Raw genomic sequence first — 19168 nt, forward strand, 5'->3', positions numbered from 1 at the left:
GGACTCGGCTAATGTTTTCTCTACCTGTTAAATAGGACGAATTAGGGATCGATCAAAAGGGACGAATTAAGTGGATTCGAGTAAACTGAATTAAATTAAAACTAACGACTAAATACCTAGGGATCAAAAGGGGCTATATATACAGCTAAAGGTAGCAAATCAGTATAACGGATCCGTAGGTAGTATAGAGCTCTATTACTTATAGGTAGTAAGGTAGGTAGGCAGTAAAGTGGCTTTATAAAAACTCTGTATTAAAGTCTTAAGCAAACTTGGAATCTAACTCATAAACCGCCGGTAACACAGTATTACCGGATTAGGAAATCAACTTATTGCGTTTAACCGTTGGGTTTCCAACACTACCTTACCTAACTATATAGTCCCGCTTCCAATTTGTCGTAAGTCTAGTCCGAGTCCCCCCGACTGTTCTATTCACCTCAATGTGCTTAAGGAGCGGCAATCTTTCCCTAGAGGCATCAAAAACTTCATACATCTTCAGGAGATGTGTAGTCATATCCGTTACGGATTGTGCTTCATTCTGCCAGAAGCTCGCTGACACATGTAATTTCTGATCCCTCGTCACGTAGATAATAGCGGGGTCTCCTTCGGGGTCGTGATTTAGAGTAGCCTCACTGTTCTGTATATTCTGCCAGAAGCTCTCTGATACGTCTAGTTTATCTCTCGTCACGTAGATAATAGCAGGGTCTGCTTTAGGATCGTGATTGTGATTGAAAATAGCCTCGCTGTTATGTAGGTTAGCATAAAAAGCTACTGTAATGTATCCTCAGAACACTCACATACTTATAGGCGCTACACCAGGATCAGACCAGTATGCACGCTTTACAGATTCCTGATATAGGTTTATGACTAGGCGCTGAATCCTGTTGCCAAAGAGCCAAAGTACTGTTCCGACAAGGTGCTCTGCTGATCTAAACTGGTCGGCATTAACAGTCAATGTTGTCGGCCGAGTAAATACACGCTTAAAGTTCCCGAAGCCAGGTAGCCAGTGTGAACTGCTTGGAGGAGGCGGTTCAAGTGACCACAGAGTGCTTGTATCGTACTCGACTCGCGGCATAGCACATAGCAGAGTGTGTGTATCGTAATTGAATCGCACATGTGGCACTAGTAGCCGGCAGAACTTAGCGACATTTATACGCGTCTCGTAGCAGACAGAGGAGATAGGAAAGCAGTCGACAAGGGATTCGAATTCGTCCTTCTCGAAATCTAGTTTTAGTCCGTTAAAGGGGTCCCGGATGCGGACAGACAAAGCTAGTCTGTCTTTTCCTAGTGAGTAACCAACGATTGCCTGTCGCCGCCGTTCGGCCCAAGGCCTATTAAACGAAGGCGGGAGTCGATCCGCGACATCCTGGATATAGGACGTGATAGCAAACTCCCAGATTCTGTTCCGTAGCTCAGGGTCGAGCTCTAGAAATCGAGGAAATGCGGTTAGCGACATGATGGAGTAAGAGCTCGGAGACCGAGGTTCTGTGACGACGATGAACAGACAGTTCAGTTGCGCGGGGTAATGGTGTGGTGGGGGATATTAGCAGTGTTGAGTTAGAGAGTGGCTTCTTTGGCTAGAATTAAAAGATCGAGATGATGTTGGACGGTTGATTATATTAAAGTGAAGGAACCCTCTGGGTGGGCAAGGTGGTTATCATCGATCTCGCTTAAGTGTGTCGACTTACCGTGTTAAGCGAGGGCGGTAAGGTAAATACCCGGTAATATCCCGGTATATAATACAAGAGCGTAGCCGAACCTGAACCTTTGGCGCGCCAAGTTGCTTTCTTGCTTTCTTGCTTCCATCTGTTATGCCTTGACCAGAATAATATCACCTCACACTCCTTTGTCTCCTCTTCTTGAATCGTTGCGCTTTCTCGCTCTTGACCATGTTGTCCTCTTCCAGTCTCTCATTAATCTTCGTTGCCGGCGCCGTCGCCCAGTCGCAGAACCTCTTTGCGCCTTCTTTCCCCGTGGTGGCGTACCAGCTCGCATCTGTCTGTGTCGCCCTCCCCGTGCGAAGGAGTGATGGCCGCTGACTTGCCGCTGTGATAGACTCCTAATGTCGCGACCACATACCTCGTCGGCTGCCCTGCCGGCAGCGACACCAAATCCTGCAACTTCGTGCAGCCGTATACGCTGGTGCAGGGTCCTGCCACGGTCGATTTCGCCCTCGCCGTCCCCGGCGCACAGTACGTGTCTTTTGTCGCTCGCGGGGATGGATCCCGACTAATAGCAGCAGAGCCGTGACCCTGGGATGCAATCTCGAGGGCACGACGAGCATGGCGTGTAGCGCGACGGGACAGCCCACCGCGAGCGGCTCGGGCCTGGCGACGGCCTTCACCACCTTCACGGCTGATGCAGCGTCGACGCATTTCCGCGCCATCTCCATGGTGACTGACGCCGCGGCTCTCATGACCTTCCCTACGCCCAGCAGCACGTCGACATCTACACCAACGCCCACGCCGACCACGCCGACGACCACGCCGACGCCGACATCCACCAGCTCCTCTTCCAGCTCCACGTCCACCAGCAGCACATCCAGCTCCTCCCTCTCCATCCCCCCGCCCCCACCCCCCTTGAACACCACAACCACGCACTCCAAGACCCTCCTCCACAGCAACAACACGACCACATACACCCCCAGCTCCCTGATCACCCCGGCGCCCGTCCTCGTCACCAGCATCTCCCCCGCCGTCAGCGGTGCGAACACCACCGCGCTCTCTCTCTCCGCCTCACCCGTGCCCACGTCCGCCAAGCCGTCCCCCGTCAGTAATTCTGGCGCGCGCGGCAGCTGGAATCTCGGGGCTGTCGTGTTGGGCTTCGGGGCCTTGTTCGCTGCTGGCATGCTCTAGATGGGTTACCTATCAAAAAAAACCCCCCATTTCCAATTTCCAATCTCTATTCTCTTTTGGTTTTATTTGAGCTATTGATTTTATTATTTGGTTCTCTTTCTTTCTTTCTATACCCCCTGCATTTATATATACAATCTCCCTCCCTCGCACGCCCAGGGATGGAAGCTCGCTCGCTGCTATGGCCTAACGCGGATTGATGAACGGTGATCGGATCGGATTGTATATCTTTTTTTTGTAAATATGTATGTATGTACCTAATGTTTATATCTATTTATCTATCCATTTATTTATCCCATCTATATTACTTGGCCCATGGCGGGGATCTTTCTCGGGGTCGATGTTGGATGTTTGTTGGATGCTGGATGCTGGATTGTTGGATGCTGGATGCTGGATGCTGGATGCTGGATTCGTGAGGCCCTCAGGGTATAGATAGGCCTAGGACTGGCTGGGTACTAGGGTACTCAACTAACTAACAAAGAGAAACAGACAGACAGACAAGAAGAAATAAATCCAAGAACATTTCATTTATTTCAATTCCCTACCTCCCATCCATCCATCCATCCATCCATCCATCCATCCATCCATCCATCCATCCATCCTCTCCTTTCAAACCCCCCTCCCCTCCCCTCCCCTCCCAAAACAAAATCAAAAACCCACCACCGTCTGAACCCCACCCAAACTGCATCTCCTCTCATCTCTCATCTCTCATCTCTTAACTAATAATAAAATAAGTAAGATCTACCCGTGCTATTCGCATATCAAACTCTAACTCACCCAACTCAATCTTTCTTTCTTTCTTTCTTTCTTTCTTTCTTCATCTACCTATCTACCTATCTATCTATCTATCTACCTTATCTATTCCTGAACTTTATAAATCACTAAGATGTACAGTACATCGTGCATGATAGAAACCAACCTATAGAGGATTAAGAGTAAGAATAAGAGTAAGAGTGGGCATGGATAGGGATTCCTTATTCATTCATTCATTGATAGGGATAGGTAGGGAGGGAGGGAGAGAATGAATGGCCGGGGGAGGAATGGAGAGATGAGATGGGTGGGTTTCTGTTTCTGGTTTGTGGTTTGTGTGTCATTCATGACTCGTACTCGTGAAGGTGCGGAGAGGAGAAGGAGAGAGGGGTGGGTTGGGACTCGGGAGCGAGAGGAGAGGAGTAGCTACGGAGGGGCATTGTGACAAGGAGCTTCGGTTTCGGCCATGTCAATCGTTGGCTACGTTCGTTCTGGATATCAGATTACCCAGGTAGGAGGTAGTCACTCAATTCATTCAGGTCAGTATTCACCTCACAATCATCGCTGGAACTGAGTTCAAGTATTCGTCTGTCTTCATCTCAACGACCACATTTCCTGCCTTTCCCATTCCATTCATTCATTCCCGTTCCGTTTTCATCCATGAACCACCCAGCTTCCCTAAATCCAGCCTCGCGGCTCTTAATCTGCAAGACGTACACAGATAATACACACACTTTTGGTTCCCTGCTTTTGTCCCTGCCCTGACAGAAATGGAGCACCAAAAACAATGCTGCTACAAAAACAAGGAGCGGCCTCTGTGAAGAAAAGGCTGCCCAGAGCCAGCTATGCCGGCATGTGAGCATCAAACAAAGAAGAATACAAGAACGGATGGAGCATGTACACAATTATGAATAGACCGCGCACTCGTCGATTCCCAGCCAGTTGAGCCAAAGCCAATATGGTATTCAATAGCCGGTATTAAACCTCTGAAAAATAAACCGTGAGAAAGAAACTTAGAAATGGGAATCAGAAACGCCTGTGCGCCGATTCGCTAAAACGCTATTCACAATGGGTATCAAATCGATCGAATCGTGTGTGGTGTGGTGTGATGTGTTCGTATGTGGTCCGTGTAATTTGTGAGGATGTTGTGAGATCCAGCCATGATCCATGGAAGGAAGAATCTAAATAGGTGTGCTAGCACCTGATGTACTGCCCATTCTCTCTCTCGAGACATGTGTCCAAGCGAAGATGTCGAACTTCTCCTTCTGAGCAGAACTGCCACCACTGGCTTGTGACTCGACGGGACTGACACGAGGGAGGTTCTCGCGGGGCTCGAGGAGTAAACTCTTGCGATAGTATTGCTGGACGTTCTCATGCTCGGAGGAGGATTTGACCCGGACGATCTGCGCTTGGAGCCATTCTTGAAGTTCTGGCACCTCCGCCAATCGGTATGGTATCTGGAATCGTTGAAGCTCGCCGATGATCTTGGCGGTTCGGGTGTGCTTATCGAAGTTGATGACTGACAGACCTTCCTCATCGCCGACACCCGGGAGTTGCTTCGTCGCTGGGTTACCTGCATCAACGAAGGTGAGATCTGTCAGGTAGGTGCCAACAAATGGCAGGCACGGTGGCACGTGGTCATTGATCCTTCGTCGGAGAACCGCGTAGTTCTTGTCTGGCTCGACAATCGCTTGCAGGGCCTTCAGCAGGTCCTTCCGCTTCTGAGATACGGCTTCCCACGTCTTCTTCAATCGCACGATGGTGGAGGAATTGAGCGAGCAGATGATAGCCATGAGCGAATCATAGTTGTTGAGTTCCAAGCACTTGTTCGCAATCTTGATCCAGTGCTTGATGATAACTGCACGCTTCTTCGCATCATCGTATTGGAGAATGGTGTCTGCCACAAGATTGGATAGATCTGTAGAGAGGGTGGACATGGCCCTCACGTTGACGGCATTGGATCCCAATCGCTTTGTCCATTCCGAGCCCAGCAGCTCCTCTGGCATAATTGAACAAAAAATGTTCATTTCTTTGATCGTCAATTGCCGAGCCAACTCCAGTGGATCAAATTCGAGGATTGAGGGATTGCTTCCGCCCATCTTCCAGTTCTTCAAGGCGCCAGTCTGGCTCTTGCTCATGATGGGAGGAGGGAGAGGAGTATCTGCAGGTATGTATTGGGCAATCGACGTACTAGTCTTGCCCATGGAAGACACGAGGCGAGGCACAAGGGGTCCATCGGTAGATGAAACCTTTTGAGCCAATTCCAACAGTCTTCGTCCAGCGGCAGGAAGCACTTTGCTTAGCTGGTCCTTTGCAAAGGGTTCGATGACGGTTAGAGCCTCGTGATCAGACAGGTCCCTCCAATGCGATTCGAGCCACCCCTTAAAGACATTGTATACCCGTAGACGCACTGGACCTGCGATGTGCGGACTCTCCGCAACGTATTCAAATCGATCTACAAGGGCTTTTGCCAGGTCGGTTGGGGTGACGAAGAGTCGGAAGGTGAGGTAAAATGTCGAGACGAACATGGAGTCCGGCGTAGAATCGTGAGTACTAAGTCTCTCAACCAATGCCGGGAGAGTGCCGCCAGTTATCTGACCTTCCTTATTGTGCAGCAGCTCGTGGGCATATGTCTTCTCGAGCATCTTAGACTCACCATCATCTGCATCATCGGCAAGGGTAGATTGGCTGCCGACGGCACGGAGATCAAAGACGGATGGCTGGTTTTTGGTAACGTATGGGGTAAGATCTGGGGTCGTCGCTCTTGTCGATGTCTGCGAGATCATACTTGATTCAGAGTCTCGCATGCTACTAAGGCACGTGCTGCTGGTAGCAGAGCTAGAGATAGCAATGCTTCCTTTTCGGAAAGAGGGCTGGAAATCAGCATCGTTGAACGTCGACGAGTTTTCCGATGGGCTATAATCATCGCTCGGCATCAACGGGCTGGCCATATTTGGGAGGGGCGGCAAGAGCGAGATTGCAGATGTCCTCTTAGAACTTTCGTCCGCCTCATTTTCGGGAGCGGGTTGGAGAGTCCTGGGTGACACCTGCTCCGTGTCCTCTACGGTTGCAGGAGATGAGAGAGGTACATCTGGAAGAGGCTTTTCGTAGCTGGGAATGACAAGGGGTAATGGAGGTGGTCGAGTCGACGGTTCAAAAGCGGGGGCTTCTTCGACTGGCGCCAACTGAGCACCCTCTGTCATGTCAGAACCAGCGATGCTCACGTCGAGGCCTAAGCCTTGGCTCTCTGGCTCGAATTCAAAGTCCCCGATACGCTCAATGACGAATTTCGTTTTCGCAACACACTCCCCAGCAGCCTTCACACATTCCGTTGCCGCAATGAGGAGCTTGCCATTCTGCTGACCCATCACCACATCCTCGCCCTCTGGATCCATGAGCCTTATAATATCTCGTGCAGCAATGAGCAGAGCATTGATTCTCTCATACATCGCATTTCGTGCCGCCTCCAAAGACTCGGCGCTTTGGGCATCGTGACCACACACCACCTCGATCACAGAGAGGAGTACTCGTCCGGCCGCAACAGACTGCCGAATCGTCAAGAGGAGTTCCGTCGATGATTGAGACTGGAGGTGGAGACGGCCGATGAAGGAGCCGAGGTACGACAGGAAGGTATCGTGGCTCGAACTCAATCGCTCCGACACAAGGTTCTGACGCTGGGCTTCAGGAATCGCTGCTCTGAGTGACAACCGATGGGAAACCGATTGTCTCTTGATCTGCATAGACGAGGAGGGTCTTGACATGGACAATGGACGGGAAGAGGCGTTGCTAGCGTAGGCGTTTGACATCCGCTTGTACGACTGCTGTTGCGTTTGCTCGTCGGATCTTTGCAAGCTCGATCCGGCACGTGCGGGACTTGGACTCCTGCGGGATTCCACGTCGTACGCAGAATCCGCATGTTGTGTCCCCTCGAAGGATGTCGAGTCTGCTGGTGGGGTTGGAGGGTTATACGCTTCCTCCGCAACGGTTGCCATCATACGGTGAATAGGTTGTTGGCGAGAACGGATATCTTCCTCCAAGACGTCGAGAAATCTGACACCTCTAATCACTATCTTGAAAGCCTTCAAAATCATCTCATCAATTAGATCATTCACATCACCGGCCTCAAGCTGCGAGTCATTCAGACTCCCTGTGTACTCTTGTAGCCGCTTGGCCATCTTTACTAGTGAAGAGAGGTCGGACAAAAGGGCCTTTCGATGTCGTCGCAATCCTTCATTGTTCTGTACGATGGGTGATTCTCTGGTGAGGCAGTTTGATTTTTCCTGGTTCACGTGAGCTTTGTACTCATCTGATTGCCTTAATACATACCAGTAGATATCGAACGCCAGCAATGATACCCCGCATGAACTCCTGGTTTCCAAAGACCTCATTATCACTAGTGGGGCCACTCCGGAGGAGATCCCAGAAGTTTAATAACGCCTTGAGCAGATTCCGCATCGGATCTGGTTCGTAGGCTTCACAATAATTCGTAGGTAACCATCCACGGGCCCCTGAGACGAGGAGTGTGCCATCAGCCCAGCCATTGGTGTGTATCGAGTGGACCAGGACCACGTCCCCTTCGTTCAACGGCAACGTAACCGTTGTGTCAGAGACGGCGTATGTCGGGTGAAAGGGATAGAAGGCGCGGAGGAAGTTGTGAAACACGGGTTGGGGAGCTTCCATCTGTTGGAGGAGATTCTCTTGGGACCCATTGGGTGTAGCGGGCGGAGTCATTTGTGAGTGGGTGCTGGCAGAACCACGGGTATGGTTGCTGCTACGGGAGGAGGTACTCCTTGAGTACGTCGAGGTGACGCTGGATGTAAGAGCGTGGCCCTTGTGTATCGACAGTGGTGCTACGTAGACGCTGGTCCGTTCGGACAGCTCGCACTCCTTCACCATGATGACGGACGTTGTAGGGCTACCATGGGGATCTGGTAGCCGGGTTGCTAGACTGCTATGAAGCGTCGAGGGCGGACGAGTTGTTGCTTCGGCTTTTTGCTCTTCGGGGTATGCTGGTTCAACGAGCGACGGTGAGATGGAATGTGGGGTGTGGGTAGATAGCGATCCGGGAGATCAAATCATCAAGTCTCCTGCTTCCTCAAACAATGTCCCGTTTCTTCCTGGATACGTCGTGGGAAGTCGAGAGAGGATCTGTCGAGGCCTATGCAGCAGTAGAGCAATTAGCAAAAGATTCCAGAAAGAAGTCTGTGTCGAGTTGTTGCGAGTGGAAAAGGAAAACTGGATAGAGGGGGGGGGCGAAGGGACGGCAGGGTGGTGGTGGTGGTCTCGAGCGCGGCGGCAGGCTGCATACCAGGCCAGGTTGCGGTCGAGGTTTCGGGAGGGCTTCTCTGGGGGTCATGCATGCCCCTCGAATCGCAATGCCGGCCGAGTTTACGATATGGCGATCTGCTTGGACGCCTTGTCGGCCTCTATCCCCGCCCTTCCCAATAGATGTTTTCGATAATCCGAGCGGAAGATAGTGGTCGATTAGTTGCCGCTCGGGGTCCCTCGGGGCAGATACGATTATGCTCTGCAGCGGAGAAGTCGGAGGATGGGCGATTTGAGCCAATGACGGGCAAACGCACTTGACGTCTTGAAGGCACTTGGTGTGGTGAGAAATCGCCAGGGCGCTCGCTGGGGGGCCTCGGGTGTCGTTATGACAGTTCGACTTGGCACGGATGCCAATAATGTGTGGGAAAGGCAGCAGTTGACGATGAAGACCTACCTAGCGATCGTTTTATTTTTACTCTTCCCCAATTATTTCCCTGAATAGTTGTGGAAAGGCCCACTCCCGACGCGTGTAGGCCGTGTGTATAGGTTGTACGTCGGTTGTCGATAGCGGGAGGAGGCACAGTAGCACAGTCGTCAGATACCTAAGGGGCGTTCAAGAAGCGGACGGCAGATGTTGGTCGTGCGGTATTCGTATTGGTGCTGTTGCGCGGTGGACGGACACAGGGGCGTGTTATTACTGAGTGCGTATGCTAATAATGATCTCGACGTAGGAATGGATGGGTGCGTGGATATTCCAGGTTCGAGCCAGCTCCGCCTGGTGTTGCGTTGCTTTGCTCTGCTCTGCTCTGCTCTGCTCTGCTCTGCTCTGCTCTGCTCTGCGTTGCTTCGCTCTGGGCTGCTCTGCTCTGCTCTGCTTTGCTTTGCTCTGCTCTGCTTTGACCTCCCCGCGGTTGCTGACGAGGGAGGGGGGGAGGGGAGACCCGGCTGTTATGTCGAGGAGGGAGGGCGTGCAGAAGGCCTCTGGGCACGAGTAATGCAAGGGCATGCGGCTGCAGGCGAACGAAGGAACGACTCAACGGCGTGCCTTTTTCTGCTCTTGGCACAGGCGCGCACCACTGCACGGAGACAAAACTAGAACTGGAGGAGTCGGGGCGGGTGTCAGGCGTGGCCAGAGTCGAGGAGGAGGTTGTTCAGGAGAGGGTCGATGAGCTTCGAGGGAAGACGGGAGGAGGGAGGAGGGAGGAGGGAGGAGGGAGAAGGGAGATCTATCTGGTGGCGGGCGGGGGTGATAACGGAAGCACCTTGCTCGGAACCGGGGTTGGTGGCGCCCTCACGATGCAATGCTTGGGGACCTGGGACTTGGATCGTGGGAGAGGACAAGAGTTGAAAAGAATTGGAAATGGGGGAGAGGGGGTTGCGGAGGGGGATCTGAGGTTTACAACTGCTTTGACGGAGCGTCAGTGCAGGGCTCAGGTACGAGGGATTGATTGCCTCCGCAAGGGGGGTGGGTAGGGTATGGATTATGGATTATTATGAATATGAATATGAATGTGTGAATATGAATCATGAATATGATGATGATTTATGATATATGATTGTTGTGATGATTACGGCGTATGGGAATCTCGGGTTGGCCCTCGTTGTGGAGGGAGCTTTACCTTACTTAGTACCTTACAGTCTGACGGTAACAGAGAGGTTCTCCGTCCCTTCCTCCCTCCCTTCCTCCCGTGCGTGGGCCACCAGTGCCCACCACTGACCACTGACCAGCGTCCAGCGTCCAGCGTCCAGCGGGTCCCTCGGCGTCCCTCTGGGCCTCCCTACTAGTCCGCGCGCTAGCATCGGCGGCCGGGACGCGCTCCTGAACGCTAGATAGGGCGGCCTTTAGGACCACACGGCGGCCAGGCGTTGAAAAGTCAGAAAACCATTGTTACCGTGGCGTCTGAACGCGCCTTAGCCAGGGAAACGCCCGTCGTCGCTAGGCCGCATCCGCTCTAGTCAGGAGATTACTGACAATTGTGGCGAGCACGCCCTTTCCCGGTATATTGGCGCGACGATCCTGGGCCCCCAGGGTTCCAACGTTCTCCATTATTTCCTCCCTCTCCCTGGATACACGCGGTATCCATACACGTCCACTCCAGGACCTCATTCATTATCGCCCGATATTATTATTATCGTTATTATCGATTGTGTTGATATGACCCGTGCCATCATCCCCCGGCTCATCAAGCGGTACTGTACGTGATGTGCGGACCACGACTTCCGTGCCTCCACTGCCTCCACAGTCCACAATCCACAATCCACAATCCACAATCCACAATCCACAATCCACAATCCACAATCCACAATCCACAATCCACATACGAAGATCAAGAATGTTGTCATCCTGTACGGACGGTTCGGGTGGAGCGGTGCACAGTGGGTAAGGTAGGTTCAATGATTCAATCCCATCTCTCGAGTAAGGCAAGGCAGTCCTTGTTCCCTCGTCCATCGTCCATCATGCATGCTGGGCTGCCTGTCGCTCCCTCCGCCTGCGTCCCAGAGGCGCCCTACCTACCCGGCTCCCTCCAGATGACAGGTCCGACAATAACGGTACAATCAAGACTCGAGAATGCTTCAAGATCCAAATGCATCTGGTGCTGCCTTCTGTCACTTCCCTGGGTCCACTCGTGCAGGACGCACCGTCGCTAAGTGAAAGAAATGCCTTTTGTTCCTCTCGCTACGCCATCTCTCGCTGCCCATCCCATACATACAATGATCCCCCCAATACTCTGTACCTGGGACCATGATCTGGCCTCTGGTCTCCGGACAACCCCCAGTACTCGACGAGGATGGGCGTCGTCGAGCATCTATCGCTCTGCCGTCTCTCCTCGGGCACCAAGTACAGAGGGAGTCTATCGTGAGGTCGATCACTCTCTCACGGGAGATTACAGTAGCTGGCTGGTCGGTGCAGTGCCGGGTCTTCCTACTCCATATGATCGCTGTCGGCTAATGGCCTCGACGTCCTCTCTTCGACCTCTCTGGGTGTCGAAGCTTCGAAGCTTCTGCACTTCCTATCGTATGTGATCGGGTACGATGTACGGTGCAGGCTACACGCAGCATTACTATTCGATTATGGCCTGGAGCACCTCCATTTTTACGACCTGCCTCTGCACGATTGTCAACGTCTCCATTTTCTCTGACGTGAAACGGCGCGACGCTGCCACGCAACTCGATGCAGCGCCCGCACGCCATGACATAATCCCATCCCTCTCCCCTCCCGCCATCCAGAGCAGCGCGCGCCCACGACGCGGTCTCTACGAGCCCTGTGGATGATACGGTACAGTAGTGGTGGCCGTACCGCGTGGGGTTCGCGTAACCCAGGGGGGAGGACGGAGTGACAGTAGTGAGTAGTGAGAACCTCAGGCCTTCCCCCTGCTCGCGGCGCTGGTGGTCGTGATGGCCCGTCCAAAGGCTTACTACACAGTCTACGCTAAGGTCCTACATAGTAACATAAGTACCACTCTCCACCATGACTACTCCACTACAACTCCTAAAATGTGAGACCGTCGGAACCTGAGCACATTCACGGAGCATTTCCAACTTCTGCCATCGCTGATTTGCTGCTTTCAGGGACTCCCCTGCCCTCATGTTTACCTCCGCAAGGGGTACGCAAGCCACTCCAACGCCGCGTGTGATTAATCTCGTTTTCACGACTCCAGCGCCACGGCTCGGGAGTACTACAGTGGGCACCGACGCGATCCCCGGGTCCGCAATGACTCGTGTGGATTCTGGCCTTTCTGGTCCTGGGGAACGTGTTCTCGATTCTTGAACGCAGCTACATCTTCCAACTCCTCTGCACCTCGAGCTTTCTTGCCATCCATCTCACATTGCTTGCTGATCTACGGTTCAAAGCTGCAGATGCCCCAGACAGGAGGTTTTCCAAAAAGAGGCCTTCTTCTCAGCATTCAACACGTGCAGTGTGCGTCGCCCGCACGGCCAAATGTCGACTACTGTCACCTACGCGCTGCATAATAATCACATATGCAACATTTATGCAACCCTGACATCTTGACAGCCGATGAGTGAGGGCACAGCTTTACAACGCCCAGGCCCAATCAGATGCTCTGGTCTTTGTCTTCTTGGGCCCTGGCCCTCTGCACAGTGTGCATTGTCCTTCGGGCATGATGATGTACGGAGTGCATACATAGACTGGGGTGGAGGATCAGGTACTGGCCGGAGATGCGTTTTAAGCTTCTTTGCCCTACAGGACTAGGGCCGACCTGCTGCTGAGCCTGAGGTCGCCGACCCATCGAGCAAGGGGATCATCAATTCTGATCTCCTTTCTCGTCGGCCTGCATCCCACGCTGTTGCCCTGGTAGCACTGTAGCAGCTGGGAAACTCCTCCGGCCAAAGAATATTCTCTTGTTATTATCGACGCTGATCTCCGAAAGCCCAGCAACTGAAGCAGCATTCGTCTGTCTGCTTCCTCTTCCTCGATGTACTGATCTCAAATGCTGTACCGCATACCGTATATCGAGTTCGAATGGAGTGTCTCCAAAACCGCGTCCGGTAACAGAAAATTGCCCCTGAATGCTCACCCTTAGAGAGACATCCCCACTTCGCCGTCGACTATTTAGACTTCTCGGGATTTCCGCCATCCACTATGGCCGTTTTACCATCCGTTCTTAGATTCTGTGGACTCAGAATTATCATGACTACGGTGTAGTTTTAACGGGTCCCTCCGTATTGCCTGAGGCATCAGTATCACGGAGCCCGGAGTAGACGCAGCTATTATCTGGAAGCTAGAAGGCTTTCGAGGTATTCCTCCGTGAAGACGGCACACGCTCATGGCTCGTCCCCTCAAACTCCCAGTCCCAGGAGTCCTCCGATCTTGATCGCCGAGATGACGATGGCTTATGGTTATTGTGGCCATGCACCGATCCTCACAAGGCAGATATCGATCGTGGATTCGTGGGTCTCGTCTGCGGGCGTGCACATCCCGTCCACTCTTCAGGCCATCGGGGCCAGAATCTCTAGAGAAACTGCAAAAGTCATCACAATGAATACGTGATAGGGCTTCTTATTAGCTCAAACTTCCGAGAGCCGCCGAACATGATCCAAATATCTCAGGGAGCAACTGCAGCAAACAGCCTCACAGGCTCACAGGCTCATAGGCCCATGGCCACATGCCACCACCGGAAACAAAACCAACACACGCAATATGTATGGACATTCTGCGAATTCTTCACAACTTCACAAGTATCCTCAAAAAAGATGCTCCCAGGTTCTGGACCAGCCCCCAAAAACCTCCCCCACTTCTCGTTCCCTTTTTCGTATCTAGGGCCAACATCGCGACTTGATCATTGGAGAGCCGCGCGAGCACGGTCGTGGCGGCCCCGCACGCGATCATCGCGGACGACCCAGGCCATTGCGGCAAGATGGGCTGGAGATCCTAATAAGACGGGTCTCGGGTTGGCTGTTTTCACGGCAGCCTCAGGGTCCGAGACAGTAACGCTCGTACTAAAAGTTTCCCTTGTCCTCGTCGTCCAGGCTGTGTTGCCGGGACGGACAATACAAATACATAGTATATTGCGGCGCAGGAAGAGGAGCAAATGGGGTGGATGATGGTTGAATGTTGATGATTGTGGATCGTGCATGAAGGCACCCGTGATTCCCTACCGCATCCAACAAATTCTGAGCCCTGCTCAGGATCCCAAAACTTGGGAAACGAATCTTCATGGTGCAGTAGTCGTCGCGGGCGGCCAACCATCGACCGCCGCGGATGCGGCCCGTGTGGCCGTCCCGTTCACCAAACGCCCCTGGCCTATCCCACGTTGCGTATGGCTTGTTCCTCATTCTTGTCTGCCTTCTCTTTTTCCTTTTTCTGTCTCCTCTCTGTGGCTCTCTTCGAGGCTACGATCACACGAGTAGTCGTCGCCTCTCACTATTTTTATACTTACTCGTACTCTTGCAGCCAGAAAAGTATAATCCTACACAGTTTCTCCTCGCTATCGGTGATTTCCATCATGAATCGCAAAATACAGACCACTTTCATGGCTTCTAATGGCCAGTTATCGGCCACAGCTTTTTGCCAATGATAGGTATACAGGACTACACTCAATAATCACTGTATAGTGTCCTGACGGTCGGGGTGGTTAGTACAGTAATTGTTCTGGACAACCAGAAATCATGATGGCTGGCCGTATCTCATTCTCTGATTATTCTCATCGTCTCACGGGTCCTGGCGAATTGGCCGCGTGCTGATTGGTCCCAGCGACTCCCGTTGCAGTGCCCCCACCAATATCAGTCAGTCTCAATCACACCCGACCTCCCGGAACGCATCACATCACGAAATCAAGCGTTGCCGGGGTCGCTCATTGTTGGCTCAGCCCGTGGTCCGAGTCCGAGATCTCTGTAGAGACCTGGCTGCTCATCACGTCGGGCGGACGAAGATAGCTACTACGAATGACTATGGAGTGTTATGCTTCAAAGTTATGGTAGATCACGCGAAAGAGGAAATCGAACCCCTTGGACCGTCAATCTCCAACCTCAAGTAGCCAAGCTCGGAGCTTGGTCCAGTGCCAACTTCCAAGAAGCCTCGGGTCCGATCGCTGTCATGTGAGAGCGATGTGAGAGCGAGCTCCTCCGGCATGGATGTCCGCAAGGCTGCATCCCAGCGGTGATCGGCCAGAGATCACCACTTCTAATGCGCCTTGTCCCTTTTACCCTCGGATTTTTGAAGAGCCCTTGCATTATTATACGGATTCCACTGCCTTGATGAGCACGACTGTTCTGTCGAGTCCTCAAGGCTCGAAGTACATGTACCTGCTCCGTAGGTAGTTAATACCGTGGATTATCACCCTAGTCGGGTATCTATCCCGTCCAGCGCTTTAAGCTTGTTCATGCTGCGATACAACTTCCAATTCAAAGAAGCTACTCACGATGAAGTACTGGCACAATGCGGACCTCATTCAGAAAGCTTCGTCCTCTCCATCTCGAACCCTCGTCCTCAAGACCGCCCTGTATATCACATACAGTATAGCGTCGGTATCTGAGAGTCCCTTGTTGGTGCTGCTCGGCGCTGCTTGAATATCATGCAAAGACGCCTCCTGTGGTTTCTTGCTGTCGTCTCGGTCGCATCCTTGACGATATCAGGCTGTATCAATCAGCAGGTGATAGCTCCCTGCCTTGAAAACCGGCATTCTATAAATCACAAGATCAAGGCAAAATCCGATCTCATCGTGCATTGCGACGTAGGGAGGATGCAACAATTATCAATTTCCCCTCGCTCATGCTTCATCCTAGCCAAACAGCAACCCTCCCTCACCAACTCTGCTCTACCGCATCAATGCCCTCATACATATCCTCAAACCATGCCCAAGCCGTTTAGAAGTACCCCGCATCACCGATCTCCTACCGCCCGATGCCTCTGCAGTGGCAGTCTCGCTCGGTGCACGGCCCCCTATCTTTGTATCCCACAGGATGGTCTTCTGGCTCGAGCGTTGTGCCCCTGTGCTCGCTTCTCCATCGCAATGTACTGTGGTTCTTTTATTGTATGTGCTAGAATGTATTGTACCTGAGGTGCGCCGTTCGGGGCCTCGGGCAGGGACCACCATAGGCACTGCGTGAGCACGGCGTGACTCCGGACCTGGCGCGAAGCGTTGTCTTCTCAATCAATCGTCTTCCGACACCCTCCTAGTAGGTAAACAAGGAAGGAAGGTATTCAGCTGGCGGGTTAAGACCTGAAAGTTCCCCTTAACTTAGTCAGGATGCTCTGTCTATTTCCTGGCCTCAGCCATGTGGGGTTTGTATTCTGATGATACTCTACATTCATTCTTGCACTTTCTCTTAGGTGGTTGTTCAGATCTTCAAATAAGGGATTTAAGTAATTCTACTGATACGCGTGTGATTTTCTTGTTTCGCTGTTATCCTATTGTGTTGCTTGCTCCCCTTATTTAATCCCCCTATCTACTCCTATTATCCGCTCCTATTACATACTCCCCCCTCACCGCGTCCTTAATCCTATCTCCATCGCATTGTGCACTCCTTGCACCCGAAGCATTATACATCATGTCACAGTCGGAGGATGGGGGTTAAACAATATATGTGGCTTATGGATTCCAAGACCGGGTGAGAGAGGAAGGACGCGGAGTCTGCTAGAGCGTTGAGATTGCCATCGACATCTCTGATGCAGCTCCTTCCTCAGGACAACCAAACAGTGGGAGGGAGTCAAAATGATTTATTGACAAGCGTGGTGCTACTATTCGCTTCTTGAGTTGAAGATAATTATGGTGGATGTGTTGGAAGATATACAGAAAGAAGGGATAAGTATCTTACCGATTTGGCTTCCATGAGTGCGAGTGAGGATCACGTGTTATTGACCATGTCGAGTCAGATAGGTGCATCTAGCAATGAATCGTGTGCCTTAGGTTGTACTGAGGGACACCGGGTATTGAGAATGTTGGCACTGCATGCAGAAGGACGCATAGTTAAAGGAAAGTTGGGTGGGTACATCTCTACTCCGTCCCTACGATATATGCGTCACATGTGTTACTACAGATTCGTACCACATGAATAGGTGGCAAGTTCAGTCGGTGCATTGCTTGTGGATGCATTCACAACATGATAACCTAACTTTTCTCCCTCTTAAGACCGTGAAACCTTGAGAACGGGTTTGAACTCCTAACACAGATTGCAAATTCATGAGCATGGCGGTACAGCCCAAGAAGATAGTAATCGTGGGTACCTACCTAACTGCCCCATCATTTGCGGGGCAGTCCGAATATTCACTTGGCTTTGGTCAATTTGATCTGATAGTTTAACGAATACTCCAGGTAGGCGGCTCGCTCGCTGGTCTCCTAGCTGGCCTTGTCCTGAAGCGCCTCGGGCACGATGTACGCATCCTAGAGCGCTCACCATCGTCACAGCTACAGACGCAGGGCACCGGGATCGTATTTGGTCCGCAAGTCCAGGAATACTTTGACAGATTCATCCGGATGCGGGAGACGTACACGGTGCGCAGCTATCGGCGACAGACGGTGGATGGCGAGGGGAAAAGTATCCCGGAGTTGGAGGAGCAGATCGTGCAGCAGATGGTGAGCTGGGATCTGGTGTATGTTGTGTTAAGGGGGGAATTTGATGGGTTAGCCAGTGGGTATCTTCAACGGGTGGAGAAATGGGGTGATGAGGGGCAGGGAAAAGGGACGTATGAGTACGGGTGTGTGGCAGTGGGGATTAGGGATAAAGGGGAGAAGGTTGAGTTGGAGTTCGTGGATCGAGAAGGGCAGACGCAGGTTCTGGAGGCGGATATGGTGATTGGGGCTGATGGGCCGAGTTCTACTATCCGCAGGATCTTGCTACCGGAGGTGGAAAGAAAACATGCTGGATACGTGGCTTGGAGGGGAACGATGCTTGAGAAAGAGGCAACGAAGGAGTTGAAGGAAATGGTTACGGATCGCTTGCCGTATTACTTCAATAACACCGAAGGCACTCACATCGTGGCGTAAGAGCCTCCCCAAAGTCCTCTCATCGCCATACTAATGACCTCAGATACCTGATTCCAGGGCAAGACGGGACGTTGGAGCCCGGTTCCCGACTCATCAACTGGGTTTGGTACTGCAACTACCGGCCTGACTCCAAAGAATACCAAGACCTGATGACCGATTCCTCAGGCCGTACTCACCGCCTCACGATGCCCGCTGGCAAGGTCCAACAGCAACTCTGGATGCAGCAGAAAGCCTACGCGGCGAAGGTCCTTCCCCCGCAGTTCTCAGAGCTCGTCGCGGGCACGAAAGCCCCTTTCGTGCAGGCCATCACCGATGCGCTCTCGCCCCAGGCGTCATTCTTCAATCACAAGGTGCTTCTCGTCGGCGATGCGCTCGCTGGATTCAGACCGCATGCTACCGCTAGCATGAGCCAGGCAGCGATGCATGCGCTGTTGCTGGAACGGATGATGAGGGGGGAGCTCTCGTGGGAGGAGATGTGCGAGCTGATGATGAAGTACGCGAGGCGTGTGTCGGAGGCGGGAATTAAGATGGGGGAGAAGAGTCAATTCAAAGGCCAAGGTGGTGGGAAGGGGTGGTTCGCAATATCACAGGCCAAATGACGATAGAGAAATATGGAACTTGGAGTATATGAGTTGATGACGAGAACCATTTCAGCACTACCTAGATAGAAAACTTCCGAAGAGATAGACATTCCCTAGGAAAGAAAACCTCTACTGTGAATCTTCTGGCTGTTCATAAGGATTACTCAACCCTACCTAGCTTGGAAATTATTTCTATTTAGACAAGGGCTAAAAGATTTTGTACCGTACATGCAGGAATGATATATGATTATTAAGACCCTTTTATCACATAACT

The 19168-nt window shown here is 52.1% G+C and overlaps 10 protein-coding genes across 10 annotated transcripts; 8 read left to right on the top strand and 2 right to left on the bottom strand.

The window, feature by feature from the left end:
• Positions 1 to 188: 188 nt before the first annotated feature.
• M430DRAFT_62381 (hypothetical protein) lies at positions 189 to 1606 on the bottom strand. The gene is made up of 2 exons (XM_024868988.1): positions 799 to 1606; positions 189 to 740 (listed from the first exon to the last, which is right to left on the bottom strand). Exons 1-2 carry the CDS (start codon positions 1451 to 1453, stop codon positions 682 to 684), a joined length of 714 nt encoding a protein of 237 aa, XP_024724621.1. The 5' UTR covers positions 1454 to 1606; the 3' UTR covers positions 189 to 681.
• A 170-nt stretch (positions 1607 to 1776) lies between these two features.
• M430DRAFT_31976 (hypothetical protein) lies at positions 1777 to 2969 on the top strand. The gene is made up of 3 exons (XM_024866079.1): positions 1777 to 1994; positions 2053 to 2189; positions 2240 to 2969. Exons 1-3 carry the CDS (start codon positions 1887 to 1889, stop codon positions 2850 to 2852), a joined length of 858 nt encoding a protein of 285 aa, XP_024724622.1. The 5' UTR covers positions 1777 to 1886; the 3' UTR covers positions 2853 to 2969.
• Position 2970: 1 nt separating this feature from the next.
• Positions 2971 to 3333, top strand: M430DRAFT_149706 (hypothetical protein). Its single transcript, XM_024863157.1, has one exon. It carries the CDS (start codon positions 3097 to 3099, stop codon positions 3283 to 3285), a length of 189 nt encoding a protein of 62 aa, XP_024724623.1. The 5' UTR covers positions 2971 to 3096; the 3' UTR covers positions 3286 to 3333.
• A 1447-nt stretch (positions 3334 to 4780) lies between these two features.
• M430DRAFT_92439 (hypothetical protein) lies at positions 4781 to 8330 on the bottom strand (the record flags this gene model as incomplete). Its single annotated transcript, XM_024869710.1, has 2 exons — positions 4781 to 7879; positions 7926 to 8330. 2 exons carry the CDS (start codon positions 8328 to 8330, stop codon positions 4781 to 4783), a joined length of 3504 nt encoding a protein of 1167 aa, XP_024724624.1.
• A 955-nt stretch (positions 8331 to 9285) lies between these two features.
• Positions 9286 to 10063, top strand: M430DRAFT_149722 (hypothetical protein). The gene has a single exon (XM_024863158.1). The coding sequence runs from the start codon at positions 9499 to 9501 to the stop codon at positions 9961 to 9963; it is 465 nt and encodes a 154-aa protein (XP_024724625.1). The 5' UTR covers positions 9286 to 9498; the 3' UTR covers positions 9964 to 10063.
• Positions 10064 to 11760: 1697 nt separating this feature from the next.
• Positions 11761 to 12333, top strand: M430DRAFT_31979 (hypothetical protein). The gene has a single exon (XM_024866080.1). It carries the CDS (start codon positions 11901 to 11903, stop codon positions 12138 to 12140), a length of 240 nt encoding a protein of 79 aa, XP_024724626.1. The 5' UTR covers positions 11761 to 11900; the 3' UTR covers positions 12141 to 12333.
• A 1359-nt stretch (positions 12334 to 13692) lies between these two features.
• On the top strand, positions 13693 to 14540 carry M430DRAFT_149759 (hypothetical protein). Its single transcript, XM_024863159.1, has one exon. The coding sequence runs from the start codon at positions 13920 to 13922 to the stop codon at positions 14430 to 14432; it is 513 nt and encodes a 170-aa protein (XP_024724627.1). The 5' UTR covers positions 13693 to 13919; the 3' UTR covers positions 14433 to 14540.
• Positions 14541 to 15003, top strand: M430DRAFT_149760 (hypothetical protein). The gene has a single exon (XM_024863160.1). It carries the CDS (start codon positions 14648 to 14650, stop codon positions 14903 to 14905), a length of 258 nt encoding a protein of 85 aa, XP_024724628.1. The 5' UTR covers positions 14541 to 14647; the 3' UTR covers positions 14906 to 15003.
• A 728-nt stretch (positions 15004 to 15731) lies between these two features.
• M430DRAFT_149764 (hypothetical protein) lies at positions 15732 to 16496 on the top strand. Its single transcript, XM_024863161.1, has one exon. It carries the CDS (start codon positions 15902 to 15904, stop codon positions 16385 to 16387), a length of 486 nt encoding a protein of 161 aa, XP_024724629.1. The 5' UTR covers positions 15732 to 15901; the 3' UTR covers positions 16388 to 16496.
• An 867-nt stretch (positions 16497 to 17363) lies between these two features.
• M430DRAFT_54687 (hypothetical protein) lies at positions 17364 to 19129 on the top strand. The gene is made up of 3 exons (XM_024868486.1): positions 17364 to 17545; positions 17642 to 18309; positions 18357 to 19129. Exons 1-3 carry the CDS (start codon positions 17510 to 17512, stop codon positions 18910 to 18912), a joined length of 1260 nt encoding a protein of 419 aa, XP_024724630.1. The 5' UTR covers positions 17364 to 17509; the 3' UTR covers positions 18913 to 19129.
• Positions 19130 to 19168: the final 39 nt, after the last annotated feature.

Source organism: Amorphotheca resinae, assembly GCF_003019875.1.
Source record: "Amorphotheca resinae ATCC 22711 unplaced genomic scaffold M430scaffold_1, whole genome shotgun sequence".
NCBI lineage: Eukaryota > Fungi > Ascomycota > Leotiomycetes > Helotiales > Amorphothecaceae > Amorphotheca > Amorphotheca resinae.

Coding starts and splice junctions, on each gene's coding strand:
- M430DRAFT_149759 (XM_024863159.1), top strand. CDS start 13,920: ATGATCCAAATATCTCAGGGAGCAACTGCAGCAAACAGCCTCACAGGC.
- M430DRAFT_31976 (XM_024866079.1), top strand. CDS start 1,887: ATGTTGTCCTCTTCCAGTCTCTCATTAATCTTCGTTGCCGGCGCCGTC. Junction 1,995..2,052: donor TGGCGTACCAGCTCGCATCT/GTCTGTGTCGCC, acceptor CCGCTGTGATAG/ACTCCTAATGTCGCGACCAC. Junction 2,190..2,239: donor CTCGCCGTCCCCGGCGCACA/GTACGTGTCTTT, acceptor TAATAGCAGCAG/AGCCGTGACCCTGGGATGCA.
- M430DRAFT_149760 (XM_024863160.1), top strand. CDS start 14,648: ATGGCTTGTTCCTCATTCTTGTCTGCCTTCTCTTTTTCCTTTTTCTGT.
- M430DRAFT_149706 (XM_024863157.1), top strand. CDS start 3,097: ATGTATGTACCTAATGTTTATATCTATTTATCTATCCATTTATTTATC.
- M430DRAFT_149722 (XM_024863158.1), top strand. CDS start 9,499: ATGTTGGTCGTGCGGTATTCGTATTGGTGCTGTTGCGCGGTGGACGGA.
- M430DRAFT_54687 (XM_024868486.1), top strand. CDS start 17,510: ATGAGCATGGCGGTACAGCCCAAGAAGATAGTAATC. Junction 17,546..17,641: donor AGCCCAAGAAGATAGTAATC/GTGGGTACCTAC, acceptor CGAATACTCCAG/GTAGGCGGCTCGCTCGCTGG. Junction 18,310..18,356: donor GAAGGCACTCACATCGTGGC/GTAAGAGCCTCC, acceptor TAATGACCTCAG/ATACCTGATTCCAGGGCAAG.
- M430DRAFT_62381 (XM_024868988.1), bottom strand. CDS start 1,453: ATGTCGCTAACCGCATTTCCTCGATTTCTAGAGCTCGACCCTGAGCTA. Junction 741..798: donor TCCTGGTGTAGCGCCTATAA/GTATGTGAGTGT, acceptor CCTACATAACAG/CGAGGCTATTTTCAATCACA.
- M430DRAFT_149764 (XM_024863161.1), top strand. CDS start 15,902: ATGCAAAGACGCCTCCTGTGGTTTCTTGCTGTCGTCTCGGTCGCATCC.
- M430DRAFT_31979 (XM_024866080.1), top strand. CDS start 11,901: ATGTACGGTGCAGGCTACACGCAGCATTACTATTCGATTATGGCCTGG.